Here is a 12,785-nt window from a genome sequence, read left to right on the forward strand (position 1 = left end):
TTATGCACATGGAATAAGTCCTAGACTTTAAAATTGGAGGAATCCTTAATTTTGAACTCAGTTTTTTAAAATTACCAATTGTCGTTTCAACTTTATTATTAAATAAGATCCTGAAAATTGAGAATATTTTCAAACATGAGTAAAAAGTTATGTCTACCCTGATTTTAGATATCCAAATTTGAGTTTTTCTTTTATCATCACATTCTGTCTTATTCACTGCTGAATCTCCATCACCTGGCATTTAAGAGGGGGCACTTAATAATGTCTGTTGAATGTTTGAACATAAAAATTTGCTTATTACTAGAAAGCCATCAACTCCAGAGCTTCTAAAACATGGCCATGGGATATTATCATGGAGAGACTGATGTTCCATTTGTTCTACATGTGGGTTGTTTTTTTTCTCTTCTAGGGCTCATTTACATTTAAAAGGTAGATAGATTGAAATTATCAAAAAGAAAAACTTAATAAAGGAAAAATTGATGACTTAATTATCGAGAAACAATGATTAAAATTTAAATCTGAGCTATGAGGAATTTTATAATACCAATATTAATGCACTTAAGTAATTTAATGAGACTAGTACTTTTACTCTATTTATGGTGTTGGTATGAAGGACGTGGATATATTTTCATAATTTCCTTTCCACTTTCTTTTGGTACAGTTTACGTTTAATAAGGAGGAGACCTGTAAGCTTGTTTGTACAAAAACATACCATACAGAGAAAGCTGAAGACAAACAAAAGTTAGAATTCTTGAAAAAAAGCATGTTGTTGAATTATCAACATCACTGGTAAGACATGGAGATTTTGGATTTTGGGCATTATCCTTTTCAAGATGAAACCTCTGTTTCACTGACTGTATAAATTATTTGATTGACTGTATAAAATATAGCAAATTAATTTGTTTCCTTTTTTTGTTACTCATGGAAGTAGTGTGAAGTAGTAACTTTTACTTGCCAGAGGATTATTAATTAAAGTTGGCAGCATCATTTAAAATATGTTTTAGCTGTATATAGAGTACTTCTTTCATTCACATACAAGCATACCTTGGAGATACTGCAGATTCAGTTCCAGACCACCACAGTAAAGGGAATATCACAGTAAAGCGAGTCACACAAATTTTTTGGTTTCCCAGTACATACAAAAGTTATGGTTACACTATACTGTAGTCCATTAAGTGTGCAATAGAATTATACCTGGAAAAAAATGTACATACCTTAATTAAAAAATACATTATTGCTAAAAAACGCTGACACAGAGACACGAAACGAGCACATCCTGTTGGAAAAATGGTGCTGATAGACTTGCTCAATGCAGGGTTGCCGTTAGCTTTCCATTTGTAAAAAAAAAAAAAAAAACAAAAAAACACAGTGTCTGTGAAACGCAATGGAGTGGCGCACAATAAAATGAGGTATAGTTAACAGTAGCATGTTTATGCTTTGGAGAAAGGACCTGGATCAGTCTTCTAGAGAAATACTGTTATTTTATACTTGGGAGCCATGAAAAAAATCACAGGAAAACAAAATTTAACTTTTCTTTGATGTTTGATAAATAGCATCTACTTCAAATAAAACAGTTTTTGCTTAACCTTTTTTTTTTTTTTTTTGTAAACATGATGTAACATTAACAAGCTCTGTACCAGTTTGTATCAAAATCAAAAAGCATTTAAAACTGTTTTGTTTTTGTTTCTGAAGTATTATATACTTATATAATATTCAAACATAGAATATTTTAGAATACTCCCCATATCCAGCCTTTGAAGTATAACTATTCTAAGTAATTTTGCTTGCAAATGCTACATTCTGTGTGGGGTCATAGTTCACATATGTTTTGACCTCTTCTAGAAAGTATAAGATGCTGGAGGTGGTGAATGGGAAGATTGCCTTCGTGTGTTTCCTTTTGGATGTTCATTCTATCAGTATATCAAATTGAACTCTTTGCCCGTCCCCAGTGAGGTTAAGAGCCATGGATTTCAGCTGAGACCTGACCAGGTTCTGTGGCCTCCTGTTGCCCCCTGCTCCTTATTTCAAATCTTTATGACATTTTATTTATAAAATTATAATTAGTTACCAAAATACTTAAAATTTTTTAGTATCATAGAACCACTGGACTGTAGCTTATTGGACAGAAAGGGATCTTGAAGATACTTCAGGCTAGTGAGTCCCAATCCTAGATCCCACCAATTTAGCAAAGGGGAATGATGTGCTATTTTCAAAAATTCAGAATTCTGGCTGAGTGTGGTAGCTTACACCTGGAATCCGAGCATATTGGGAGGCCAAGGCTAGAGGATCACTGGAGGCCAGGAGTTTGAGACCAGCCTGGGCAACATAGCAAGACCCCATCTCTAAAAAAATAAATAAATAAATAAATGAGAAACCTAATGAATGGTATAAATTTACTCATGTTAAAACTACACACGATGACGTAAATGCCAAGTTTCGTTGCTTTTGGCTGCAATTTTCTGAGTGTATTATGACAACATGGGTTATTGTATTCTGATCAGAAACTTTGGGAATGAATTTATTGGGAAAATCAGTTATTAATAAACGAAACATTTGTGGAAGTGTTTCACATGGAGTCCTTGGAGGGGGATAATAATGGAAAGGAGTTCCTTTTTTTTTTTTTTTAAATAAATTCATGGGGTACATGTATAACTTTGTTACATGGATATATTGCATATTGATGAAGTCAAGGCCTTTAGGGTATCCATCATTTGAATAATGTACATTGTATCTATTAAGTAATTCCTCTGAACAAAGTTCTTCATGGTAAAAAGTTGGGACTAGTCATTCAGCCTTTATCCTTTTGAGTCATCTTCTCTATCAGATTGGAAATATGATTTTTAAATTCTTTGGTGTTAGAAATTCAAATAAATACTACTGCTAACTTAGGAAGGCAGTAATTGAAAATGATACTTGAAATTTTCTTAAGTGTATTTAGAAGGGTTTGTTGGGTTTTTTTTTTTTTAATGCTTTCTACTACCAGAAAAAGGCAACTTTGTGAATGTAAATCATTATATAAATGACACATTTAGGATATTGGCTTTTAAAAAACCTAAATTGCCCCTTCATTCCTCATTTTGGTACTAGCACTATAATTTTTATGTAGTACTTTCTCTGAATGATAGCATAAAGGTACTATATATTGCCAGTATATATTCATTAATTGAACTTCATTCTCTAGCTAAAAAATTAAAGCAATTAACTGATTCTTTAGGCCTCTAGAAAATCTGAATTATTTATTTTATATTGCATTGTCTTTATGCCTCTAATATTTTATAGTCTTTTCATTGGAACTACTAGCCTGCTGGTTATAATAATAAAGTGGCTTAACAGTATAGGTGATTCTAAAACTTCGTACATTGGGTACTATTAAACAGCATTTAAATGTGACGAGGCATGTTTTATTGGGTCATTAATGTACACCTTGGGTGAATATAGAATCATAGTTTTACTTCCTAAGGCATACATTAATTAACAAATAAAACATGCCCTGGAGTGTTGTCTTATGACTGTAATATAGCCAGTATATTTTGAGTAATTTTTTTTATTTGTATCCTGCAGTGTGCTCTGGGCGTAGGGGACCACATACTTGGACTTTAATGTAGTTATACAATGCCACAGAACTTTTTTAGTTTTTTTTTTTTTCTTTTTTTTTTTTTAAAAAAAAGGGTTTTTCCACTGTAGAAATTGAAAGATTTGGCTCTCCAGCTTTATAGCAGTATTTCTTTTACAAATAACGTGGATTTACAATTTTTACAGATTTTTTGTACTACAATTTTCACTTTTTTGCTTGGCCCTGTATTTGAATATTTCCCTATATCTTGCAATTATATCCATTTGCTTTTTATTGAATTACCTGGGTAATAAAAGACATTTGTTTCTATATTCTTCAATAAACTGTTCCTGAGGAACTAGGCATATTGCTTTGTACCTGTTTAGAGCTTTGAGTGTTCTGCTAAAAGTAAATTATACTGAAGTGTCTAGATAATGTTGTTAAATTAGCAATTGCAGTAATTTAATTTATAAAACTCCCTTTTCCTGCATACATTTATAGTTTTAAAAAAGCTATACAGTTTTGTTGTTAAGGCTAATCAAATGAAGCAGTCGGAGTGGAGAAGGAACAAAGAAATCTGTAACTGGTTGTGATCAGCTGGTTGTAAACACTACTGCACTTGGACCAGCCTGTAAAGTGTTTTCCTCACTATAGTGGATCAGATACTAGCATAATGTCATTGCTTATGAAATGCCACATTTCATTAAATTCTTTGTGGTTTTTGGAATCTTAAAGCATTTATACATTTAAATTTTATAAAGTGATGACACTGATTTGGGCAGTAATTCTTAGACATGTTTGCTGGGTTCTCTTCTAACTTGGCTGTCATTTCTGTGCATAGGATTGTGGATAATATGCCTGTAACATGGTGTTACGATGTTGAAGATGGTCAAAGGTTTTGTAATCCTGGATTTCCTATTGGTTGTTACATTACAGATAAAGGCCATGCAAAAGATGCTTGTGTTATTAATGTAAGTTCACAATAAATTCTGTTGCTTTTTGAGACGACTTTTTGGTAGAATTCAGTTTTTTACATGGACAAAAATTATTATGTTTATTGAGTTAGTACAGGTCAGATGTTCTGAATACAACTAACTACTTGGATCTTAAACTTAAGCCAGATTAATAATGTTTAAATCAAACTCTAGAATTGAAAAATAAATCAGATTTGGTTCAACATTTACTGAGAGTGTCTGCTGTATGTTAAGTGCTATGCTAAGGGTTAGGACTTTGTTCTAACTCTACTAAGATAGATTCAGGCCAGGCGCCGTGACTTGTACCTGTAATCCTAGCACTGTGGGAGGCAGAGGCAGGAGGATTGTTTGAGCCCAGGAGTTTGAGGTTGCAATAAATTATGATGATGCCACTGCATTCTACCCAGGACGACAGAGCTAGGCTCTTGTCTCAAAAAAAAAAAAAAGTTAGATTCATAAATCTTATATGTAAAAAAATGTAGATAGTGGAGTGTCAGAAAGACTTCATCATAAGTTAATGAAATTTGTATTGCAAAAGTTCGGTATTATACCCTTTTTAAGTTCTATCTGTCTTTGAGCCAGTCTTTTATACTTAAAAATAGATTAATCAAATGGAGACATTAACATAGAAGGTAATTAGAAACTAAGTAGGGATAAAAATTTTGTGTAATCAGGTCAACCTGATTTAATCTCTTAGTGGGTATGTGGTCTGACAAAAGTTAGCATGAGCTTCTTCATGAAACTGATTCTATCAGTTGTTAATGCTTTTGTGAAAGTTGATCAGAGATACTTGAATAATTTAGGCTATTGGTTTAGTCCCACATTACAAACTTCCAGGGAAAAGAAAAACCTTTAAATGTATAAGATTTAGCATGTTCATAACACAATAACATAATATTTTAAATTTTATTTTATTTTAAGTGAAAAGCTAGAAAATATTATTAATGGTCTTTTGAAGGGGTACTTAATAAAATTTTATGTAAAAATTAAAACTTTTAGAAGTATATACCTTCTGCAATTAATTTTTGGCTTAAAGAGTTTAAGTTTAAAACTTAAACATGTTAATGGGGAAGGGTTAAAATTCAAATTTAAATTTTCTTATTTGTCGTAGCTCATTTAAAGTTTCATGTTTTGACTCTCTTATAGCCAGTTTTCTACCTTTAACTTTAAGTTCTGTTCCACAGTCAGAATTCCATGAAAGAGATACATTTTATATCTTCAACCATGTTGACATCAAAATACACTATCATGTTGTTGAAACTGGGTCCATGGGAGCAAGATTAGTGGCTGCTAAACTTGAACCAAAAAGGTAATCAATATTACTAGATAAAAAGTAAATAGATATAACTGAAGTTTGGGTCCAAAGCATAAGTGTTTGGAGCCCAGTTAACTTATTACTTAATCAGTATTCTGACATTTCAGGATTGATTTTACTAAAACTACCGTTAGCATGATTTGTTATTGAGTTATGGTTGTCCAGAGAAACCCTACAGATAATTATTTTCCTGTGATGGTAAGCAGTCAAGCCAAGGTGCCTTTTTGTTTTGTTTTTCAGTCAGGAAGTTTTGACAGCTTTTCCATTTGTCAGCGGGGAATGGAGAAGACGAGTGGTTGGGATAGTGGTCCTCTTCACAGTGGAGAGAGCATTGCCTCAGATGTTTGCAGCTTTCCTCTGCTCCAAGGCCCAAATGAGCTGATTAGTGCTGTAATTTCTAAAGCCTCCGTGCAGGGTTAGAAGCCAATATGTGGCAGGCCATTGAAAGAATGGCTCTTCAAGTTGTCTAGTTTTTTTTTTTTTAGCATGAAAGTACATATCAGTTATTAGTGAGATCTTTTTTTAATTGAATATTCCATTTTTTCCATGACTTTTCCTACCATTTGAATTAGCCATTTTCTGATGCACTGGTGGTAAAGAAATGCATGCCGTGATAAGATGGCAGTTAATTTAAACCCCCTCAGTGGTTTTTTCCCTTAAGATTATTTAAATGCTCTTCAAGTATAATGTTTTCAAAAGTTTGTTTATGATTGTAGTAATAACTTTGTATACATACTCATCACTAAGCCCATTATATTAAGTAAATATTTATGCTATTAAATGTGGCACGAATAATTTCACCTTTGTCGGCAGCATTGTGAAATATGTACAAAATCTCTATCTAACCTTTACTTCACCCCATTTTTTTTTTTAAACTGTACTTTATCAGCATCTTGCCAAAATGTTTCTTCCCACAGCTTCAAACATACCCATATAGATAAACCAGACTGCTCTGGACCTCCCATGGATATAAGTAACAAGGCTTCTGGGGAGATCAAAATTGCATATACTTACTCTGTTAGTTTCGAGGTGAGTTTGCTTTTATCTTTAGTATAACTTAGAAATTTATTTTAAATTTGTACTACTTAAACTAAAAATATTAATGATTAAGCTTGTCAAATAAATAAGTTATTAATGAGCTGAGTTTTAGAATTGTCAGTGTACCAAGCAACATAATCAGTTTCAAGACTAAGTCTTAGTTTAAATGAGAAGATACAGGAAATTGGAGACGTGAGCCTGATTTAGTGTTAAACATAAAAGATACATATAAAACAAAAGGTAGAAAATAGGCATAAAGGATACTATGGAAACTTCAGAGATATATTCAAAAAGCATTTGGGAAAACATCATTTTAAAAATCAGGATTTGAGTATGACTTAAATAGGGAGTTTTCTGTTGGTAGATTATCGTAGGAAGTTAAAGAGAATGTTTTTATTAGCAAAGGAGTTTCTTAGGAGGAAATTAAAAGTTCATTGTTCAGCCTGAGCAAGAGTGAGACCCCGTCTCTACTAAAAATAGAAAGAAATTATATGGACAACTAAAATATATATATACAAAAAATTAGCCGGGCATGGTGGCACATGCTTGTAGTCCCAGCCACTCGGGAGGCTGAGGCAGGAGGATCGCTTAAGCCCAGGAGTTTGAGGTTGCTGTGAGCTAGGCTGATGCCACGGCACTCACTCTAGCCCGGGCAACAGAGTGAGACTCTGTCTCAAAAAAAAAAAAAAAAAAATTCATTGTTAGAATCTTAGGCAGTTTTCCACCTCTATTTTTTAAAAACTCCTTTGGCAATCCAATATAGTTGTAATGTTTAATATCCCCATATGATGTTTCCTTTTGCAATCCTAGCACAGTAAACAGTATATATTTCTAGATATTAAGAGCTCAGTATGGGTGACAACTGCCAGATGCTCAGTGTACCTTGTATGACTTTGTGATCTGGCTAGCTGTCCCTAGGCATAAAGAGTAAACTATTCCATTCAATTATTTTCTAAAAAAAAAATTTAATATAGCTCTAAATTTTGACATCTAAAATAAACATTTACTAGTTAAAATTTAAAGACTTTTAAAAACATATGTGGGCATTATTGGGAATTCTTACGGGTTTTTTTTTTTTTATTTGTTGCTTAATCTCATTCTGATTTTCCCTAGACTTGAGTAAATCTGAAACTCCTGATTCTCAGGACTAACCAAAGTTATGATAATTAGAAATTGCAGGCCGGGCGCGGTGGCTCACGCCTGTAATCCTAGCACTCTGGGAGGCCGAGGCGGGTGGATCGCTCGAGGTCAGGAGTTTAAGACCAGCCTGAGCAAGAGTGAGACCCCGTCTCTACTAAAAATAGAAAGAAATTATATGGACAACTAAAATATATATATAGAAAAAATTAGCCGGGCATGGTGGTGCATGCCTGTAGTCCCAGCTACTCGGGAGGCTGAGGCAGGAGGATCGCTTAAGCCCAGGAGTTTGAGGTTGCTGTGAGCTAGACTGACGCCACGGCACTCACTCTAGCCCGGGCAACAGAGTGAGACTCTGTCTCAAAAAAAAAAAAAAAGAAATTGCAGTTGTTGACTGAATGTGGAGACAAGCTATGAATGAGAATTTTTGGATTTTTAATGTGTTTTGTCAGCAAATGCTTAAAGAGATTTTTTTTTCTCCCCTTCCCCCCAGGAAGATAAAAATATCAGATGGGCATCTAGATGGGACTATATTCTGGAGTCTATGCCTCATACTCACATTCAGTGGTTTAGGTAAGAGGGCAGAGTTAGTCTGCTTTTTGCTTTCTACTTTTTCTACCCTTTGTCCCTTTGAACATCTCATTTATTCTTCAGTCTTCTCTAGTTTATTCAAAAGTCTGAACTTGAGTTCAAATCCTGGCTTTAAGTTACTGGTTTTGAGTCAGGGCAGGTCACTCAATTTCTCACAGTCCATCTCTTGATCTAGAAATACTCACCTCATGGGATTGTTCTGAGCATTACAGGGCATAATGGAACAGAGCATTTGAGGACATTACCTGGCATGTAAGAGTGCTCGATAAATAGAAGCTTCTGTTGTTGTTATGACTATTTATTTATTATTTTCCTCTTCAAACCATGATTCAAAACTTTTATCTAGAAAGCTGTTCATGGTGCCATAACTCTCCTTTTCCTATTTTACTGACTAATGTTTTTGACACTCACTAATTTACTGAGTAAATTTGTTCTTCAGTAAATATCTTGAGGGTACAAGCCAGTTCTTCGTTGGTTCGTTACAGGTTGTGCTGCAATGTTTTGGACATAGTAGTTATTTAATAATGTTGACCATGGACAAAAAATTCTAGTTCTAAACAGACTATAAAATGATAAGTATATAAAATTATATATCTACTAGAATGAAACTTGAAAGAAATACAGTTCATTGAATTTGTTGGATTTCAGGTAGTTTTGATTTTGATTTTGATTAACAATGTGTTAATGTTTAATAAACAGTTTAAAAAAGAGTTGCACTGTTCCTAATATTAAGCTACAGATTAATCATGACATGCTTATTTTTACAGCATAATGAATTCTCTGGTCATTGTCCTCTTCTTATCTGGAATGGTAGCTATGATTATGTTACGGACACTGCACAAAGATATTGCCAGATATAATCAGATGGATTCTACGGTGAGTGGAAACATTTCAGCTAGTCTTTGGTCTGCCAAGGATAGTCGTTAAAGTTTCATCACAACATTCAAAGCTGAACTGTTCACAGCTACACCTGTCAGTAGACTGGTGCCGGTGGGTGATGGGCACACAGCTACAGCTTGTTGTCTTTCCTCACCATGTGCTGTCCCCCCTGCCAGATTCCGTAGCCTCAATGTATACCCACTTTGTGAAACAGAAAAACAGAATGGAAAACTCCCACACAATTTTTGTGTATGTGTGTTGATGTTTTTAAATTAATCCTAACTGAATTTTTATCATTTCAACCTTTTGTTGTATTCAAAGTAATTTAATGTCCCACCCTTATTTATTCTCAAGCATTTTAAGTTGCCTAATGTTATACATTTTCATTTCAGCAGCACAATGACAAAATTTTCATAAGAGTCACAGTAATTTGTATTAAATGCAAAAAATTCAGATTTTCATTGTTTTCTCTTCCCTAGCTTCTTCAGCCCTCCTCTCCACTGCCACCTTTCTATCTTGTTCTAATTGCAAAAAGAATATATCAATATTTATAAGCTCTTAACATTTCTACTCTACAGTCTTTTTTTAAAGTAATTTCAAAATACTCTGTTCATAATTGGCTTTTCCAAATAATTGCTTGTAGTGGAGTTTTTTCTTAACTTGCACAGTGTCACTGTATGGCATATGGGCCAGTGGCACCTCTGCCTCCACTCCTGCTCCTGGTCTTGTCCTCTCCTCAGTCTTTAGCACAGCAGTCAGAGTGAATCTGCTCAAACAGAAGTCAGATCATCTCACACCTCAGCACGGCCCTCCAGGGACTTCTCTTTCCCTCGGAGTGAAAGTTGGAGTCTTTACAATGGCCCGTAAGGCCCTGCATTGCCTCAGTGCTCTGCTCCAGCATGCACGCGTTCCCACATCGGAGCTTTCACGCTCACTGTTCTCTCTGCTTGGAGTGTTCATGCCTCAGAGGTTTACATGGCCAGCTCCTGTACCTCCTTCAGCTTTATTGAAATGTGAGCTTCCCGTTGAGAGCTTCCCCACCAGCCCACATAAAATTACATCCTCTCCTACACACACATTCATGCTTCCTATTTTTTCTCTATAGCACTTACTACTGTCTAACTTACTATAACTTTTCTCACTTATTTTAGTTTGCCTTCCCAATGAGAACATGTACTCATGAGAGCAGGGATTTTTTTGGTCACCCTCACTGTAGTATCTCTGGTGTTTTAAACATTGCCGAGCTTATGGCAATAAATGTTTGTTGAATGAATGAATAAGTCAGTCAGTTCTTAATGTACCAGACTTGGTGATACGTTGCTGGGTTTGCAGTAGGTAACAGAGGTATCCAAGGACTCCCCTGCTCTAACTCACCACCCAAAACAGTGAGCCAAGGCCAGAGCAGGAAATAGATGCAAGCCTGAAAGGTTGAGGTTCCCTGTGGGTCAATGCTGTTTTCAAGTCCTTAACCAGTTGGAACGCCAACCCTTGGGTCAGCAGCAAGGAGCTGAGCCTCAGTCTCGTCCTGAAGTAAGCCTGGCTTCTGAAAGTATGGCCAGAATGGTTCCAGGTTAGTGAGTGCTGCTTATTCTTGGCAGAATCAAGTAGAAATCCAATGAAAGGAAGTCTAGCACATTTAGATTCACAGGATTCTTCCAATTAAAGATCAATAAAATGTGAGCTATTAGAAATTTATAATAAACAACAGATTTAGGACTCCAAAGATTTGAGATACTGGAATTATTAGTCTCAGAGTATAAAATATATGAAAAAGTAACAGCTGAGAATTTTTCAGAACAGATGAAAGATAAGAATCCGTAGATAAAAGAAGCACAATATATCCCGAGCAGAATAAATAAGAAGAAATCCACATCTAGATCATTCATGGCAAAACCATAGAACCTGAGAGAAAGGAGAAGATCTTAGAATCACCCAGAGGAAAAAAAAAAGACTGAGCAACTGCAGAGGAAAAACAGTTAGACTGACAGTGTGGTCTCAAAGATGAAATATTATTAAATTGGTGAGAGAAATTAACTATTTACATAGAATTGGGTACCCAGAGAAGCTGTCTCTTGAAGGTGAAATACTTTTTACAGGTAGATAAAAACAGTTGATCACAAACAGATCTTCACTGAAGGAATTTATAGAAATATGTTAGCAGAAAATAGTCTTGATTTGCCCATGGGAACAAGACTGGGTGGTAGATGTGGGGCCGCTTAGTAAAATTAAAAAAAGAAATACTTTAGCAGAAAACACATTAAATAAGTGAAGCCAATCCTAAAGGGAAATTTAGAAGGATTGGTGAACTAAGAAATTCCAAGTAAACATTTTCCAAATGTAACAATGAGTCTAAATTTGGAAGTTAACAAAGGTATATCAATAGGGAAAAAACGAAAGCCAGGTGTGGTGGCCTGTAGTCGCAGCTACTATAAGGTAAAAAAGACAAATGTCAACCAGGGAAAAATATTAAAATCCTAAAATCAAGAAAACAGGCAACAGCCTAGTAAGAAACTGAGTAAAGTACATGAAAAGAGAGTCCATAAAAAAAAATACAAATGGTTCTTAAATATATAAAAAGGGACATCATTCATAATAAGAGAAATGCAAGTTAAAACTGCAGTGCAATATTATTTGCTCATCTGGTACTTTGGCAGAAATGAAAATGTTGGAGATAAGGCTGTTGGGAGATTGAGGACATGAGCACTTTGATGCCTAGTGTATGACACTGTAAAGTGCTATAACCTGTGGGGAGCAGTTTGGCTTTGGAGATTGTAGAAACTGAAGAGAAGTCAGTGAGTGACCCCAGGTTTCTGCTCCAAGCTGCCTGGCTGGTTAAAAGGATCCCTTTGGCTGCTGCTGTATTGAGGATCAGCTGAATGGGGCACAGATAGGAACAGACCCATTCAGTGCATACTGCAGTAGTCAGGTAAGGTGTGATGGTGGGTGGGTGCCCTGTGGATATGTTTTGGTGGTAGAGTATGTCTCTGTATAGAGTATAGATCTGTTAAAGGGTCGTATGTGAGGTATGAAAAGGGAAGAATCATGAGTGGCTCCAGGTTTTGGGGACTAAGCAGCTAAAAGGATGGAGTTCTTATCTACCGGCGGAGTCTGTAGGAAGAGCAGATTTAGGTGGGGAGAGAGAATCAAGAATTCAGTTGTGGATGATTCTGTTCAAGATGTCTGTTAAACAACCAAGTAGAGGTATTGATTGGGTACTTTGTATATATGTCTGGAGATCAGGGGTGCGATTTGGGCTGATGATGCAACTTTATTACTATGTTTACAGCTATGCTTACTG

The 12,785-nt window shown here is 35.2% G+C and overlaps 1 protein-coding gene across 1 annotated transcript in view; it reads left to right on the top strand.

The window, feature by feature from the left end:
* The window catches only part of TM9SF2 (transmembrane 9 superfamily member 2), a 59,091-nt gene that overhangs the window by 24,370 nt on the left and 21,936 nt on the right, over positions 1-12,785 (top strand). The window contains exons 4-9 of the mRNA XM_069467058.1: positions 662-789; positions 4,395-4,524; positions 5,712-5,836; positions 6,760-6,871; positions 8,511-8,590; positions 9,376-9,484. Coding sequence (XP_069323159.1) covers positions 662-789; positions 4,395-4,524; positions 5,712-5,836; positions 6,760-6,871; positions 8,511-8,590; positions 9,376-9,484 — 684 coding nt within the window. The remainder of the gene's footprint in view (positions 1-661; positions 790-4,394; positions 4,525-5,711; positions 5,837-6,759; positions 6,872-8,510; positions 8,591-9,375; positions 9,485-12,785) is intronic.

The sequence above is a fragment of the Eulemur rufifrons genome, chromosome 4, assembly GCF_041146395.1.
Source record: "Eulemur rufifrons isolate Redbay chromosome 4, OSU_ERuf_1, whole genome shotgun sequence".
Lineage (NCBI taxonomy): Eukaryota > Metazoa > Chordata > Mammalia > Primates > Lemuridae > Eulemur > Eulemur rufifrons.